This window comes from Syzygium oleosum, unplaced genomic scaffold, assembly GCF_021117445.2.
Source record: "Syzygium oleosum isolate NSW1041296 unplaced genomic scaffold, Sole_v2.1 Sole_v2.20, whole genome shotgun sequence".
In the NCBI taxonomy this organism is placed as follows: Eukaryota; Viridiplantae; Streptophyta; class Magnoliopsida; order Myrtales; family Myrtaceae; genus Syzygium; species Syzygium oleosum.
In genome coordinates, this window is record NW_026607504.1 from 2,890,097 (window position 1) to 2,908,259 (window position 18,163).

General features: G+C 42.7%; 2 protein-coding genes across 3 annotated transcripts; both read left to right on the forward strand.

Annotated features, from left to right (window-relative positions):
• Positions 1-2,684: 2,684 nt before the first annotated feature.
• LOC115691039 (probable phospholipid-transporting ATPase 4) lies at positions 2,685-9,209 on the forward strand. Of its 2 annotated transcripts, none has more exons than XM_030617594.2 (11): positions 2,685-3,167; positions 3,714-5,697; positions 5,793-5,903; positions 6,195-6,471; positions 6,564-6,652; positions 6,793-6,877; positions 6,944-7,180; positions 7,316-7,441; positions 7,662-7,760; positions 7,921-8,112; positions 8,241-9,209. In XM_030617594.2, the coding sequence occupies exons 2-11, from the start codon at positions 3,917-3,919 to the stop codon at positions 8,913-8,915; spliced, it is 3,672 nt and encodes a 1,223-aa protein (XP_030473454.1). In that variant the 5' UTR covers positions 2,685-3,167; positions 3,714-3,916; the 3' UTR covers positions 8,916-9,209. The 2 variants fall into 2 exon arrangements, with proteins under 2 accessions (XP_030473454.1, XP_030473455.1); XM_030617595.2 differs by having other exon boundaries at positions 6,971-7,180.
• A 2,118-nt stretch (positions 9,210-11,327) lies between these two features.
• Positions 11,328-17,585, forward strand: LOC115691041 (casein kinase 1-like protein 2). Its single transcript, XM_030617598.2, has 14 exons — positions 11,328-11,610; positions 11,765-11,805; positions 12,300-12,369; positions 12,460-12,608; positions 12,701-12,796; positions 12,871-12,941; positions 14,141-14,202; positions 14,300-14,363; positions 14,447-14,531; positions 14,660-14,786; positions 14,922-15,004; positions 15,087-15,150; positions 15,254-15,396; positions 16,910-17,585. Exons 1-14 carry the CDS (start codon positions 11,535-11,537, stop codon positions 17,198-17,200), a joined length of 1,422 nt encoding a protein of 473 aa, XP_030473458.1. The 5' UTR covers positions 11,328-11,534; the 3' UTR covers positions 17,201-17,585.
• The last annotated feature ends 578 nt before the right edge of the window (positions 17,586-18,163 follow it).

Here is an 18,163-nt window from a genome sequence, read left to right on the forward strand (position 1 = left end):
TGGCTCCTTGCAAATAATTTCTTTATTCACAAGGTTCGGGCTTAAATCTGAGAATGCATCTATCTAACTCAATATTCCTCTTTTTCTTTACCACACTCCATATTCCTCTTTGTAACCCATACTTTTGGTTGGCTTGCTGGTTGCACAAGTTGGTCGTGCAGGCATCCGTGAAAAAATGACTACTTAAATACTTATTATTTTGCTTCACGGATCGACCTTTTAACCTGACACTGCTGCGGCAGCCACAAAGGATGTGGTCGTGATGATTGAGCATGTATGACCATCTGTTCCCAGGTTAGAATTGCATTGGCGGTTAGCAGGCAAGCCCTGGAACTGGGGAAATTAGTTGTGTTAAAGTTTCTGCCTGGAGTAAGATGAATTACTGAGTTAGGTTACTCTAATGCTCTGGACAGCTTACTTCAGCTTCTTTTTCGAATGCTTGAAGATTCGCTCGGTTGATGGAGAGCGCATATATGTTTTGGCTTACATGTAGACTGAATGGAATCTATCATTTAGACTCATGTGCACAAGTCTTCTCGATGGAAACAAGGGCTACATGATGAAAATATGGTCTGGGTGAGGATGGTGGTGCGGTGATTCGGCTTCACACTGCTTCATTGTCATCTTGAATGCTGTGAAAAGAGTAGCAATGGAGTGCATGATATGGTTCAGCATTCTTCAATCCTTGTGCCTACCTTGCGCGTGCTTCATGGAACTCCCTGTTTTTTAGAGGAAAGTCTCCGCTCGTCTTCTTTGAATGGGATAGTACATATTTCCCTTCGTGCAAACTAAGTTGACCCATTGTCCACACGGTCTATAACCATACCTAAATTCTCCTGTACATGAGAAGTCGCTCAGCACTCAGCAGTTGACTCAAGTCATCAAATCTCTTTTAGGGTTGTCAATGCATTTTGATTAATTTAACTTGTCCCATACTTTGATTTGTGATTTCTTGTTGTCACATGGTGCTTTTTATTCAACTCTGGACGGCCCAAATCAAATGTGTGTTGACCGGCTAATAGCCTAATACAGCTTGTGCGTTTATTATTTTCGTGTTCACTTGTAAATTCCTGAGCAGAATCCTGAAGGAATAATCTTTCTTATTGTTTATGCTATCGCATCATTCGGAGGAATTTAAGATACTGCTGTCGGCTGGTGGAATGGCAGAGCTGAGTAGGATTTTGAAATGAAAGAGAGCCGTCGGGTCAAAACTCCTGGTCCAGTCAAGTACAAAGCCAAAGTGATGGGGCTCTTCACTTGAATATTTCTACTAAAGGGAGACAGATGTGGACCATATGGGGTCTCCATCACTAGAAGAGATTCAACTCACTGAGATTGAGCCACCGTCAAGTGGGGAAATTGTGTGAGAATTGTGTCCATTCTTCCCCCTTTTCCCTTTTAAGCCAACCCCATAAGATACGAAAGCATGTCAGGATAAAAGGAATGATTCGTTTGTCAAATTGTAAGTCTCATTTGCCATTCCTGTTAATGTCTTATTGTGTGTTCGTGCTCTCTCTAAAGTCCAAAAAGGGGAAATACGAAAAAGCAGCCAGGCTGGATTGAGTAAAATCTAATCAAGTACTAGGTAAATATCTAATTTTTTGTCTTTAGAAAAGTGGTGGTCCTGGTGGAGGTGCTAACCAGAAATAAGGTATGAATCCTTATATTAGAGGTGTTTCAGAAATGTCCGCCATCGAGTAAATAGTTCTAGGAACCAATGGATTGGATCGGATCGATTGTAAAATGGGAAGATTTGTACAAGTTAAACTTTTCGTCACCACTATGTGGAAAATTGATGGGTGTGAATATGTTAGATATTTGTGACTTGATTGGTGAAATAGCCAAATTTGTATATGATTTGATTTATCGTACACCCGGTATCGTAGGAGCCACAGACTTTGTTTTTTTTGTCTTTATAAAGTGCTTCATAAATGTCTGCGATCGAGTAAATAATTCTACAAACTAATGGATTAGATTGATTGTAAAATGGGAAGATTTGTACAAATTAAACCTTCCGTCACCACTTTATGGAAAATCGTTGGGTATGAATATGTTAAATTGGTGAATTAGCCAAATTTATATATGATTTGATTTATTTTATTCCCTTTATCATAGGAGCGATAGACTTATGTTTTTTCTCTGGCTGCTACTAAATAATAATTTTTCCCAACAATTTCTACTGATATTGGTTTTTTTTTTGTTCGAAAATACTACTGATATTAGTTGACCTCACAGTAAATAGACCTTACTTGAAAAGGAAAAACACTTCAATGCATCAAATTTATAACGTAATTTCAGTCTACTAAAGATTCAATCAATAGTTCACGTGGGTTTGGTCCATTCAATAGCAAGCAAATTTATAGACACGAACACAACTTTTTTAAATCTAAATCATTTTACATGAGTGTCACGATTTAGTGATAAAAACGGTGGGCCATAACATAGAGAAAGGGGAATCTCTCCTCAAGAGGATAGATGGTGCAGACCTGTCCGGGAGAAAAGAAGTTCATGACCCGTGGGCCTTCCAATTCCATCGAAATTGAAGAATCAAAGGATTTGTCCTCTCGCCAAGCCCCGATAAGGTACTTCACTTTCCATCGAATCGAATCGAATCGCGTGCTCCGCAGTTGCCAAGCATGTCGAGCTCATAAGTTGTAAGATAGTCGGTCCATGGGCAAACAGAAGTCTTCTCCATACGAAAATAAGACCCCTATATCAATGCATGGTGAGGTTAGGAAACGCTGGTGTCTATCTTCTCAACCTGGCTGGCTGTTATTCCTCATGCCCTTTGCCAGGTCATTTTTGGCATGCAAAGATTGCAATCTTGGCTTTTCAAGAAACGAATGCGCAACGATAATAAATAGTGACATATTAGGAAACAGAGTGAGTGATGGCTGACGAGAACATAAATGTAGGGAGTTTATGGTTTAGATTAGCCATCGTCTCTTTTTTTTTTTTTTTAGCATTCTCTCTCTCTCTCTCTCTCTCTCTCTCTCTCTCTCTCTCTCTCTCTCTCTCTCTCTCTAACTCTTTGTCTCTTGATCTTCTCCCCCCTGCAATTGATCTGCAATAAGCTGAGTTTTCTGTCATTGGTCTTCTCTAATTACGTGATTTCTCAAGTGGGTTTGTTTTGGCTGGGAATGGCGATATCGACTTCCTGATTTCAGGTGATTTTTCTCCTATTTTAGCTTTTTTGTTAACGTGTTCTTCGAGATTTTTAGGCATCTGAAATGCGTTTGAATTTTTTTGGATGAAAAGGTTGCACTTTTCTCGCCAATTTGCACGTCAGGTTTAGCTGAATTCTCCTGTTCTTATATCTATCTGGGTTTTCTTGAATTTCAGAATGTTTATATTGCGTGTGGATATGTGTTTTTTGGGAGAAGAACTGTGGTGAATTCGAGACAATGTTTTGTGATTTCGGTTCTCAACATGAGCATTATTCTATATACTAAGGCAAGAAACTGTCAAAAACCTGTACATAATTGGCCATGTGAAATCAGTTTTCTTTTGAATTCCCAAACCCAATTGTTCATACATCGAGGAAAAAGAAAAAAAATTCAATCTTGGCTATGCAAGAATATGGAATTCGATATCTTTTTCGAACAGGAGCTCCTCTTTTCAATTTTAATGGGATAAGGTTTAGCGTGTTGGTGATCATCAAGTTTATTGCCCAATGTGCCAATGTTAACGAAATGATCATTCTTTGTTGTTAGGCCGAAGAAGGAGGAACTGGTACTGTGATTCTACATGTGGAAAGTCTTTGAAAACACTGTCAAAGGTTCTTCATCACATCTTTTCTTTTAGTTGCTGAGTTGGGACATTACGTTGGGAAGCACCATGAGCTATTCATATTGGTGTCGACTGCTTTGGTTAAGACATGTTGGACAGCAGTTTGAATGAGGTGAGGTAGCCAAGGATGGCGCGTGGTCGGACTAGGGCAAGGATCCGCCGGAGCCACCTCTACACGTTTGCATGCCTTCGCCCGAGCACTGTTGAGGGCGATGAACCACACTCTATCCAAGGCCCTGGATACTCGAGACTTGTGCATTGCAATGCATCCCATTTGCACAAGAAGAAGCCTCTCAAATACTCCTCGAATTATATATCCACGACCAGGTACAATGTCATCACGTTCCTGCCGAAAGCATTTTTCGAGCAATTCCGCCGCGTTGCCAACATATACTTCCTTGTTGCTGCAATCTGCTCTCTCTTTGTGTTCTCCCCATTCACGCCATTGAGCATGATCGCCCCTCTGGCATTCGTTCTTGGGGTTAGTATGGCGAAGGAGGCCATAGAAGATTGGCGCAGGTTCATTCAGGACTTAAAGGTTAATGCCCGCAAGGCTAGTGTCCATAAAGGAGGCGGCGTCTTTGGTCGTAAGCAGTGGCGGAATATTCGGGTGGGTGATGTTGTGAAAGTGGAGAAGGATAAATTTTTCCCCGCAGACTTGCTTCTGCTGTCGTCCAGTTATGAGGACGGCCTTTGCTATGTAGAAACTATGAATTTAGATGGCGAGACGAACTTGAAGGTGAAGAGATCGCAGGAGGTCACCTTACCATTAGATAGTGATGAGAGTTTCAAAGATTTTGCTGGAGTGATCAGATGCGAAGACCCAAATCCTAGTCTTTACACTTTCGTGGGTAATTTGGAGTACGACAGGCAAATCTATCCCTTGGATCCGAGCCAAATCCTTCTCAGGGACTCGAAACTGAGGAATACGGCTTACATTTATGGTGTGGTAATTTTCGCTGGTCAGGACAGCAAGGTCATGCAAAACTCGACTAAGTCCCCTTCTAAGCGAAGCAGCGTCGAGAAGAAGATGGACCGCATCATTTATGTTCTGCTCACTACTCTTCTCGCAGTCTCCATTATTAGTTCAATGGGTTTCTTTATACAGACAAAGTATCAGATGCCGGATTGGTGGTACTTAGAACCCCAGAGTCCTCAATTTTGTTACGACCCGGATCAAGCAGCTGCGTCAGGGTTCTGCCACTTCGTCACCGCTCTCATGTTGTATGGCTACTTAATACCCATCTCTCTGTACGTGTCGATTGAGTTGGTGAAGTTTTTACAAGCTATATTCATAAACCAAGACATCAACATGTACGATGAGGAGAGCGGAATTCCTGCTCAAGCGAGGACGTCCAACCTGAACGAGGAATTGGGCCAGGTTGATACGGTTCTGTCCGATAAGACGGGAACGTTGACCTGCAATCAGATGGATTTTCTCAAGTGTTCTATCGCCGGTACAGCCTTCGGTGTGCGAGCCAGCGAAGTTGAGATTGCCGCTGCTAAGCAGATGGCGATTGATAGTGAGGAGCAAGAATCAAATGCTTCAAGTCATCTCGGGGCATCAGAAATCAAATTGGAGAGAGTTGTTACATCGGCGGACGCAAAGGGTCTGAAACCGAGCATCAAGGGCTTTAGCTTTGAGGATAGTCGCCTTATGGGGGGAAACTGGATGAAGGAGCACAATGCAGATATGATCTTACTGTTTTTACGAATATTAGCAGTTTGTCATGCAGCGATTCCCGAGGTAAATGAAGAGACTGGCGATTTTACTTATGAAGCTGAGTCACCGGATGAAATAGCATTTCTTGTTGCAGCAAGAGAATTCGGGTTTGAGTTTGTCAGAAGAACTCAATCAAGCGTATTTGTCCGTGAGAGATATCCTTCCTCGGGAAATCCAGTTGAAAGGTAAATGTTCTGCTGAAATATCTAGTGACTCGGTTTTGTTCAAGTTCCGTTGCTTTCATAGAGCATTTGGTTATCAACTGCTGGAGTATTTTCAGGGAATACAAGATTCTTAATCTCTTGGACTTCACTAGTAAAAGAAAGCGAATGTCGGTGATTGTGCGGGATGAAAACGGGCAGATTATGCTAATGTGCAAAGGCGCTGACAGGTGAGGCTCATAGTGATACACCTCTTCTGATGACTAAATGGAAGTATTATCCTGTAAATTTATGGCAATATTATTTTTACGCATGGTTTCAGCCAGGGAGGATCGATGCTCCACAGCCATAGATAGATACACCATTTTCTTCTCAAATTAGAGGATAATTTTGGCATTGAGACTGACTATTATTTTTTGTCTTACATTGTTTCCTTTTCAAGATCATTTTGCGCTACCTAGTTCCGCTTATGTTTTATTTCGTCTGTTTGACCCTAAATTTTCCTACCCTTAACTCTGCAGCATCATTTTTGAACGTTTAGCTAAGAATGGAAGAATGTACGAGGAAAGTACCACGAGACACTTGAACGAGTATGGAGAGGCCGGGTTGCGAACGTTGGCGCTTGCTTATAAACCACTTGACGAGGCTGAATATACCGCTTGGAACAATGAGTTTGTCAAAGCAAAGACTTCAATCGGGGTCGACCGAGAGGCGATGCTTGAGAAAGTATCTGATATGATGGAGAGGGAATTGATTCTCATAGGTGCTACGGCTGTAGAGGACAAACTACAGAAAGGGGTATAAAAGAAGAGTCCTCTCGAAATTTTCAAGTATAATAGATCGGTGTAGTTCAGCATAACTCAACTCTTACCTTCTAAATATTTTTATAGGTACCTCAGTGCATCGATAAACTCGCCCAAGCGGGCCTTAAGATCTGGGTTCTCACTGGAGATAAGATGGAGACTGCAATCAACATCGGGTAAGTTGAAGATTGAGCGGACTTCCCTCCTTAGCTTACTCCTTTTCAGAGCTTTTACTTGGTTAATTTCATTCTTCATTTGAAAACGATCCATCCAGAAGCTTATGAATCGATGTTTTTTAACTTCTTTCGGAATGCAGATTCGCTTGCAGTCTGCTGAGGCAGGGGATGAAGCAGATTTGCATATTGGCAATGAACGACGACTCGAACCAAGATGTGAAAAAGGTATACATGCTTTGAGAAATAGTCAGAGAAATTGGTTTCAGGAAAATGATTTTCATTCGAGGGTAGACTTCGTTGCTTTTTGTCACCCATCAGGCCGTGAAGGAAGACATTTCAATGCAAATAACCAACGCCTCCCAAATGATCAAGCTTGAAAAGGATCCACACGCTGCATTTGCGTTGATTATCGATGGTAAAAGTCTCGCTTATGCTTTAGAAGATGACATGAAGCATCAGTTCCTCAGATTAGCAGTTGATTGCGCGTCAGTCATATGCTGTCGCGTCTCTCCGAAACAGAAAGCGCTGGTAGGTTTTCTCTATGCTTCCAATGATTGGAATTTTCTGTAGATGTTCTTCTATTTTCAAGAATTAAGGTAGATGTGATTATCAAGGTCGACATAGTTCCCGTCTGTACTTCAAGTATTCAAATATTGGTGGCAGGTGACAAGGTTGGTGAAAGAAGGAACTGGAAAAACGACTTTAGCGATTGGTGATGGTGCCAATGATGTTGGAATGATTCAAGAAGCCGATATTGGAGTAGGGATCAGTGGGGTTGAAGGTATGCAGGTTAGTGACTCTTTTTGCATTGTACTTTTCGATTCCTAGATCTGTTTTCTCGATTTGTGAGAGAGATGCTTATCCTCACAGTGTTTCCCCTTCCCAACTTGTCTTGTCGTGTCGCCATTCTTCGAGATATAGAGGGTTCATGTCAATTTGTCTTCTTCAGTCTCAGAGGTACTGTCCTTGTGGATGTTATGTCAAACTTATGGCCTGAAAAATGTTGCAGGCAGTCATGGCTAGTGATTTTGCTATCGCCCAGTTTCGGTTTCTGGAAAGACTTTTAGTAGTCCATGGACACTGGTGCTACAAGAGGATCACTCATATGGTACTTGAGCATTTTCACATACATTCTCTCATCTTCCACTGAATATACGATGGTGTAGAAAAGGAAAGTCAACACACGCGCACGACGACGACGACGCGTGAAAGTGTTAGTTTCACCTGTTCCTGTTCTCCTCTTTTGACTGGAACTATCATCTGTTCAGATATGCTATTTCTTCTACAAAAACATAGCATTCGGCTTGACCTTCTTCTACTTCGAGGCTGTCACGGGCTTCTCGGGGCAATCCATTTACGACGATTGGTACATGATACTCTTCAATGTCTTCGTCACATCGATTCCCGTCATTTCGCTTGGCGTATTTGAACAAGACGTCTCCTCTGAAATCTGCTTACAGGTTAGGCTATCAAAAAGCATTATGAGAATTCCTAGTGTTATACATGACTTTATGCAGATCTCTTTTCTTTCACTCCTTTTTGTTGTTCACTCACTCTCTTGCTAATGTGCATATTACTCTGCTTCTAGTTTCCGGCTCTGTATCAACAAGGGCCTAGAAACTTGTTCTTCAACTGGCACAAGATACTCGGAATGATGTTCAACGGCCTAATTGCCTCAGTAATCATCTTCTCGTTCAATGTCCTCCTCTTTGCCGAGCAAGCATTCCGCAGCGGAGGGCAGACTGCCGACATGGCCGTCGTGGGGACCACTATGTTCACTTGCATAGTTTGGGTGGTGAACTGCCAGATCGCGCTCTCGATGAGCCACTTCACTTGGTTCCAGCACATCTTCATATGGGGAAGCATCGCCTTCTGGTACTTGTCCCTCTTCATCTACGGCATGCTTTCCCCGAAGTACACCGGCAATGTCTACCAGATCCTTGTCGAAATCCTGGGCCCGTCGATGAGCTACTGGTGGATCATACTCGTGGTCACGGTCACCTGCAACCTGTTCTACTTCCTCCACATATCGATCCAGCGGTGTTTCTTCCCGATGGACCACCACATCATCCAGGAGATCAAGTACTCCAAGAGGGACGTCCAGGACAAGCGCATGTGGACCCGGGAGCGGTCGAAGGCGAGGCAGGAGACCAAGATCGGCTTCACGGCCCGTGTGGAGGCGAAGATCAGGCATTTGAAAGGAAGGCTGCAGAAGAAGCAGTCGATCCTCGGAACACATCATGCAGCAGCCACAGCGCAATGAGAGGAAAGACAATAGATCAAGCGGGCAATCGTCATCCTGGGACTGTTCATCCTTTGATTCGGCTTGATCATATGATCTGCATTGCATGGTTAGTGTAAAACGGGAGATGCCAGTCCGACGAGGAAACAAAATTGATAGGAAAATCAATAGACCGCCTGTGGTATAGGCACATTTTTGAATCTGCTGCTTCATTTCTAGAACAACGCGTATGATTCACCTCAATTTCGCAGTTGAAAGAAACGTTGAATCGACCCTCTGGCAAGCCATCAAAAGGCAAATATAATTGAATGTTTCCAGACATAGAAGTTAATTTTTTTTTTCGGGGTGTAGTGGCCAAATGCTTTTGAATGGTCTAGCAAATTGAGGGATTATCACCAAATTAGTCCCGGGCGTCATTTCAATCATAAACTTTTCAAGTTTGCTAATGCAATCCTCAACCTTTGCACGGAAATTTCAATATTATCCTTTCGGTCAATTGCCGTCGGAAATGACGTCCAATTATTGCCAATTGTCCCATGTGCGTGGACTAGACATGACCACGGTTCAGGAACCGCCGGTTCCGGTTCGTGGCCATGTATGAACGGGAACCGGAATCGCAAGGGGGCGGTTTCGGTTCCGGGCCGATTCCGGTTCGAGGGGGGAGGAGGAGACAAGGGGAGGAGGCGCAGGGTAGCGAGGGGGGAGGAGGAGGGGGCGTCGGCGGCTGCGGCCATGGGCAGGGGCGACGGCGGCGACGGCGGCGGGGGTTAGATCTGGGAAGACGGGGGGCGGGCGGAGGAGAAAAGGGGAGGACCGGAGGAGGCACAGGGGAGAGGGGGGAAGGAGGGATTTGGAGGAGGTGGGCGTGGGTGGGGTTGGAACGTGGGGCTGCAGGCTCCCGCTGCTTGTTGGCGGCGGCGTTGACGACGATCTCGTCAAAGATCTTGTAGAGGCCGGGGACGTAGGCGACGAGGCGGTGGACCACCTCGTCGCCCTCATAGACCCACAACGACTAGGTGTGCTTCTCGACGGAGCCAATGTAGGTGTCGGGGCGGAGGAGGATGTGCTCGAGCTGGGACTTCTTTTGGTAGGTCTCCTCGAGGTGTTGGCAATGTTGCTGGTCTGCAAGGGGAGCGCGTGGGCCATGGGTTGCGGCGGCGGAGGAGGAGGAGAAGATTCTGGAGAGGAGGAATCGCTGCAACGAGCCTGCAGCAGTAGTTTTTTTTTTTTTTTTGGAACCGGGCCCGGAACCAGAACAGGGCCCATAGGCCATGGGCCGTTCCGAACCGCGGGCCCGGTCAACGGGCCGGTTCCGGGCCAAAACCGGCCCGTGGCCATGTCTAGCGTGGACATCGTTATTCGAAACAACGGCTTACGTGGACTACCATGTTAGTGAGCAATTGGCTAAAATGACTATATTGGAATTTCGTGCAAAGGCTTAGAATCATGTTGATAAAATTGCAAAGTTTGGAGTTGAATTGACATTCGCATAATAAACTTAAGACTGATCTAGTAATTTTCATGCAGATTGAAATGGTAGAGCTTATTCAAGTTTTAGTAACTTTTATGTACAAAAATAATACGGTTGACATTACGACAAACCTCAAATTAGTACACACATGACAAATTCACCCAAACTAATGCTTTGACCATAAAAAAATCCCCAATTTGTACACTTATGACAAATTTACCGCAAACAAATTTACTTTCCGTTAGTTTTTGTTAAATTGGATTAATACTACGAAAAACCATAAACTGCAAACGAAGAATAAAACCCTAAACTGGTACACTCGTCAACTACCAAGTGTCATCCAACCCAGTAATTTGATGGTAAAATTTAATGGAATCTAACGGAGAGTAAATTTGTTACAAATGTACCGGTTTGGGGTTTTTGGTGGTAAAAAATTTAGTTTCTAGTAAATTTGTCACATGTGTACCAGTTTAAGGTTTTTCGTGGTATTAACCCTAACTTTTAGTATCAATATTTAGGGAAAACAACACAAATAGTCCCTGAATTTTGGTCCAATGTGCAATGTCGTCCCCAAACTTTTAATTTGTTCAATGTAGTCATTGAACTTTAACTCAATGTGCAATGTGGTCCTTAAACTTTTAATCTGTTCGATTTCATCCCTGAAATTTTGGTACATGTTCAATCTAGTCCCTAAACTATATGAAAATGCTCAATGTAGTCATTTCATTCATCCAAGTTTAGGGACTACATTAAATATTTTCATATAATTCGGGGACTAGATTGAATATGTAACAAAATTTCAGGGATCACATCTAATAAATTAAAAGCTCATGGGCCAAATTCCACATTGAATCAAAGCTTAGGGATCGCTTGTTGTTGTTGTCCCTAATATTTATAATTTAAAAAGGTTTGAAACGATAAGAATGCCAACGTTTAAAAAAAAGAAAGAAAGAAAAAAAAGAAAAGGGAGGAGAGAGATGCGAGAGAGAAAGAGTCCACACCCACTTCTCTCTCAAGCGTGTCTTGTCTCCGCTCGGGCTCTTCGATGGAGATAGAATTCAGCAGTTGCCTCTCCAGCACGCAGGGTTAGGGTTTCGGTTTCGGCCTCCGTCTCCGATCGCCCGCCCTCGATCTCCTCCTCCTCCTCCTCCTCCGCCGGCGCCGCCGCCATGGAGCCCCGCGTCGGCAACAAGTTCCGGCTCGGCCGCAAGATCGGAAGCGGATCGTTCGGCGAGATTTACCTCGGTGCTCCTCCTCCTCCTCCTCCTCCTCCTCCTCCCCTTCGATTTTCCTTGCTTTGTGGTTTCCGCGTTCCTCTGGATTTTTACCCGGTTTCGATCTCCTTTTCTTGCGGTGACGGGTTCGTTTGGTGACCTGGGGATTCATTTGACTTTGGCAGGGACCAATGTTCAGACGAACGAGGAAGTTGCGATTAAGCTCGTGAGTGTTCCCTTCGTTTTGTCGGCGCACTTCTTGCCGTGTCGTGCTTTGCGATTTTCGCTTCGATTGGTGTGGTTTTGTGGTTGCTCGGGTTGAGTTGTTTGATATGCGCGTGTAATTGGCTTCGAGTAGCCTTTTGAGCTTTTAGCTGTCCAAGTTAACTCGGGATTGGTCATATGGAACCCAAACAAGGGCAACTTAAGTTAGTAACGAAACAAATGTTGTCCTTTCCTGTTGTGGAGGACTTTGTTCGGGATAGGAGCTAATAGTCAACGTGGGCAGTATAGTGGTTCAAACCTTTGTTAACGTGTTCTCCGGATGATGGGTAATTGAGTACTGTTTGTGGGTTTTTACCTATCCTTTTTCGAAGAAGCTGGCTGATGAATTTCGTTTTTGGTATTCCTTGATGCATAAACTTGTTCGCGCGTGTGTTGCTGGAGCTATTTTCTTTCTGCATTTCCTTCCGATGATGTGCATCTTGTTGGCTTTTGTAGGAACCTGTCAAGACTAAGCATCCTCAATTGTTGTACGAAGCGAAGCTGTATAAAATTCTTCAAGGAGGAAGTAAGATGTCTCCTGCATCCTGGGTATTATGCTAATTCTGTGTTGTATGCGCTTGGGTTATTGCCTAACTGCTGATGTTGGTCGTGGTAGCTGGCATTCCAAATGTGAGATGGTTTGGTGCTGAAGGAGACTACAACGTCCTTGTGATGGACTTACTGGGGCCCAGTCTTGAAGATCTGTTTAACTTTTGCAGTAGAAAATTGTCTCTCAAGACTGTTCTCATGCTTGCAGATCAGATGGTAAGTGGAGTGTTTTTCTCCGTAGTGTGCGATAGTGATTATTGTGCTTTATTAATCCTCTTGCGTGTTTGTTTTATCTCTACTCTTTTCAGATCAATCGTATTGAATTTGTTCACTCTAAATCATTTCTTCATCGAGATATAAAGCCAGACAATTTCCTCATGGGTTTGGGGAGGCGTGCGAATCAGGTTGCCATTGGTACCCTTCGTTTGTAAATAATAATTTGTGTTTGCCGGGTTACTCAAAGACGACTGGCTTGCAGGTCTACATAATTGATTTCGGTTTAGCAAAGAAGTATAGAGACTCGTCAACCCATCAACATATTCCCTACAGGTTGGCTTCATTTAATTTCCGAAAGTGCAGTTTAAGGATCTATGTGTTCCATATCTGACTTTTCTTTTACTGGTGCAAGTGCCAATGTTGTTCTAAACAATATGGACCCGAAATTGCTGTCATGTTTTATTGTATTAGATTGCTTGTCCTGTGAAAGGACCATGCTTGGTAATTCATATGCGTGATCTTATGTTTTCTATCCGTGGTCACTTAGAGGGTGATACTGGTGCAAGTGCCAAGGTTGTTCTAAACAATATGGACCTGAAATTGCTGTCATGTTTTATTGTATTAGATTGCTTGTCCTGTGAAAAGACCGTGCTTGGTAATTCATATGCGTGATCTTATGTTTTCTATCCATGGTCACTTAGAGGGTGATACTGGTGCGAGTGCCAATGTAGTTATAAACAATATGGACCTGAAATTGCTGTCGTGTTTTATTGTATCAGATTGCTTGTCCTGTGAGAAGGCCGTGCATGGTAATTCATATGTGTGATCTTATGTATTCTATCAATGGTCACTTAGAGGGTGATACTGGCCTATAGATCCCAGGCTCCAGAGTGAACATTACCTCTTTAGTGAAGGGGTGAGATTGCCTACTTGACTTCCCATGCAGACCCAAATGTGCAGGAGCCTCATCTTATGTATTTAGACACACGTTTTAGTAAGGGGAAGAAAGCCTTTTGTGGAAGCATAGTCAGAGTGTCCTGAAAATTTATGTTGCCTTGTTTCACGATTAGGAAAAAGGTTTAGTTTGATTCTTCTTTTCGTTTTTTGCATAGATGGTGAGGTACATTTGCTTTTACAATTGGTTCTTATGTAAACCCGGTGAGGCTTCTATGTCTTCCTATTGCTTAGCTATTTTGTATAATTATGTCTCATGTTAAGTACGTGGCTCTCCCCTTGCTAGATCCCACAAAGGGGAAAAAAAGAGAAACAATTTGGGGGCCCATTGTGAGGCCGTTATATATGCTAAGTTCAGCTTAACGGTACCTATATGGACCTGCATGTGTTATACAACTCAGGAAATGCAATATATAGTTTGATGCGTTACCTGATCTTCTTGCTTTTCTTACTTTAAAGGCCTTTATATAACTCCAAGTTATTAATATATGTACTCAATTACTTGATGCTAGTGCCATTTTTGTTGTGCAATAATGGTTTGCTGGTGCCTCTTTTAATGTGCGATAAATGGTTTGTAGGGAAAATAAAAATTTGACGGGAACTGCGAGATATGCGAGCATGAATACTCACCTGGGAATTGGTAGGCCTAGTGCATACTTTTTGTACTGTTATCACACGCTCGTTATTTTGGCTTGTACTGACTACATTTATCCTGGGTATCTTCATGTTGTGCAAAGAACAAAGCCGCAGGGATGATTTAGAATCACTTGGATACGTCTTAATGTACTTTCTGAGAGGAAGGTGGGACTCATCAATGCCTATAGCTCTTCTCATTGTTCATTTTCTTTGATGATACCTTAGCAATGGCCCTATCCATCCTGCAGCCTTCCCTGGCAGGGACTTAAAGCAGGAACGAAGAAACAGAAGTATGAGAAAATCAGTGAAAAGAAAGTTTCAACTTCTATTGAGGTAAAATTACTGCTTACAAAGAAATCTAGAGTTACGTCTTGAGGTAAACATCCCCTCGTAAAATGTCAGAGAACAAGGGAATTATCTTTTCTACAGTGTATTGATGGGGATAATTTGCTCATCTGTAGGCCTTATGCCGGGGCTATCCATCAGAATTTGCATCGTACTTCCATTATTGTCGGTCGTTGAGGTTTGATGACAAACCAGATTATACTTATTTGAAGAGACTTTTCCGGGACCTTTTCATCCGTGAAGGTTTGAACTTCATCTGTTTCTGATAGTCTTGTTAATTTGTTAAATTGTAAAGAAAGTAGTTCAACACCTAACGGGGACAGGTTATTATTTACTGTATTGTTGGGTGATATGTCTTTAGTGTTGTTTGTGCTTTAGGTTTTCAGTTTGATTATGTTTTCGACTGGACCATTTTGAAATATCAACAATCACAGATTGCTACTGCCGCTCCTCGTCCTCTTGTAAGCAGCTTTTCTTTGTTTTATTTGGGTATTAATAGTCAATGTACTAGGGTTTTACACCACTGTGAGAATTACTGTGCAGGGTTCTGGTGCTGGACCAAGTTTCGGCGGAACTTCCCCTGCTGCCAATGCCGATAAGCAATTAGGTAGTTCTCCATGCCCACTGACAACACCTGCTGGCAGGTGCAGTCTGCCAGTTATGCGCCATATTTGGGATTGCTGCTTGTCAGCTTGTGTACTTTGCTGCAGGTGGTGAAGATAGTAGACCTGGTGGTTGGTCTTCAGCAGAGCCTTCTCGCAGGATGCATTCCGGACCGATATTGACATCTGGAATTTTATCTAAACAAAAGAATCCAGCTGCAAATGATCATGCTATATCTAGAGATGCTATGGTTAGTAACTTCTTCTGTGCATTCTTATGTTAACGTTCATTTCGCATGCACCTTATATCAAAGAATAGAATATACTCGTGAGCATGGGATGCAGAACAACTCCATATCATGACTCACCAAGATATTTTGAGAGGAGAGCGCTCATGTTTTTAAGTGTCTTCCATATGGAATATATCTGTTGCAGACTCCCAACGGCTGGATTCAGTGATCATGATGCAATTGATTATGACACATGAGGAGATCTGAAAAGACTAAATTGTTTTAAGACAATGTTTTCAAACAGATGTCTCAGCAACTAAATTATGTTTACATAGGACGTGGTTCTGTTGGCATGCATATACTAACTTTCAAAGTCTGGATTATACCATTTTTGTCCATTTTATTAGAGTGCGCAACTTTGCTGGTGTTTATCATGGACTTGGAACTTCTTGTATGATGCGCATTATGATTGTCGATTGGTTGGAAAAGGTGATACAGCTAGTTGGAATGGTTTCCAGAGGCTTATGTTTGGTGCAGATTGTTTTCATGTGAAGTTATAGATTTTCCTGTTTACCTGACACATTGCGCAGTGCAATATAGTGTTTCTTTTAATGATAATCCTTTGCTTGTATGCATAGCTATCAAGACATTGGGTGCATTAGGTTGGGCTTTGGGGGAAAGCCTTTGGTAAAATGCAAAGGACTTAAGGTGAAAGGGGTTTTTCAAAATGCAAATAGTGTTTGGTAAAGTGTATTTTAAAACACATTGGGAAGCAACTTTAGCTTAAATGCTGTTTGGAAAAAATTACACTTTGTAAAGGACTTTTGCTAGTTTTATATTTAAAAAAAAAAATCCTGAATCTTTTCGGCAAAGCTTGGCCGCCGGTGGTGATTTAACCACCGGCCAGCCTTGCCTGAGGTCGCGGACCCAGGTGACCATCGCCTCGGTCGTGCGACCCAAGGTGACGCCGCTTGGGGTCTGGTAACCTCAGGGGAGGCTGGTGGCGGCTCGCCGGCAACGTTAGGGTTTTCGAGGACATTTCCGTAATTGTGAAAGTATAGCGAGGCAAAATTGGAAGAAAAATAAGTCTATTTGCGTTCTGGAAAAGCTCAAAGCTCAAAGTACCTCTGGACTTGCCTTGGGCTAAAGGCCTATAGGCCTTTGTGAATATTCTGGAGTGGCAGATTCTGTAGATGATCACTGTGACTTTGATATACTAATGTTCATGACTTTGCTTCTATTAACCATATATATAGTTGCTTTTTATGCTTTTTCTTCAAAGAGAGAATTTCTTGCCAAGTAGCTTAAGTAATATTACGGAATTATTTTTTTACATCCCATGTACACAGTGCTGAGGCTGTGCGAGAGTTATGATTCTTGTTATAAAGCACATGTTAATTTTTTTTGGCAAATGTCACAATGATGTCAATTTACGTTATTAAACCTTCTTATCTGATTACTATTAAGCTTGATATTTTTTATGGATTTTAATGTTAAGCATGTAATTAATAGATGGTCACTTGAATCTATGCAGCCATCCAGTTCTAACTTTTTGTGGTCAAGTGGATCATCTAGGAGAGTGGCTGTCTCTAGCAGTCGTGAAGCGGTTATTCCTGGGAAGGAATCCGATCCTTCCGCCCCACATACAACAGATATAAACCCTGGAGCACTCCCAAAGTTTCCGAGTGGCCAGAGAAGTTCGCCTATTGGATCATCAGAGCAGAATCGTCCTGGTAAAAGTGCCTCAAACACGAAGAATCTTGAGTCCACTCTTAAGGGTATTGAGAGCTTGCACTTTAATAATGATGAGAAATTGCGGTACTAGTGACTCCCCATCTATCTGTCCACGCCCTTTGTATATTCTACGCGGTTACCTGGTCATCATTGCCCGGAGTTTTTCAAAGCCTGTATATACCGCTTGAAGAGAGATGCATTTCTCAGACTGTGGTGTTACTGGGAGCTTTTGCATCCAACTGCAGAATAAGTGGTAGAGTGCATCTTCTGCAAAAGAATCCATCCAGACGCTCGGTTTTGTTTTCATTTATTCGGTTTGACTGATCATGAGGTCATTTGCTGGTGAAACCAGATTTACTCTTGCTGACTATAGGTAACTATTAGTAAGTGAAATGTCTCGCAAAAGATGATGACTGTTGTACTTTTACCGGGATGTTATGGATTGCACATAATTGAAATTGTAGTGTGTTCAAATATGACTTTTTTAGCATCAATCTACAGCTCTGAAGTTGGTCATTGTTCTTGGATCGAGGCAACTGAAGACAACAGGTACACAACATATTCATGGCGAACAAGATAGAGCTCAGCTTGTGGTTTCAGGGTTCGTGTAGATCTCGATATCTTGTGCATTTGAAGGCTTAAGCAGGGGGGATAATACGGCAGAGAAAGAGGGCACGTATGGCAAAGATGTGTGCACTGCACAATCGGGTCACGAAAATCTGTTCTCCTAACTAATAAATTGCGCCGGCGAGGACCTAGCAGTTGCCTGATTAGTATATGGAGACGACCATCGTTCAGTTTGAGACTAGGTCATTAGGAAGGTCATACGTGTAAATCATGGAGGAAAGTAATTGCACTGGTGCAATTGGGACAGCACCTCAGCGGCTTCAACTCCAAACAATCAACCTCGCGGACTATCGTACTTTCTCTGATGACCCTGGATTTCATTTTGCAAAATTACTTTCCTGGATCATGTTAATGCTCTCGGCAACAGCAAATGGAAACGACTGCGAATTGCTTTAGGCAGAATGCAAACGATTGATATGTGGAAGAA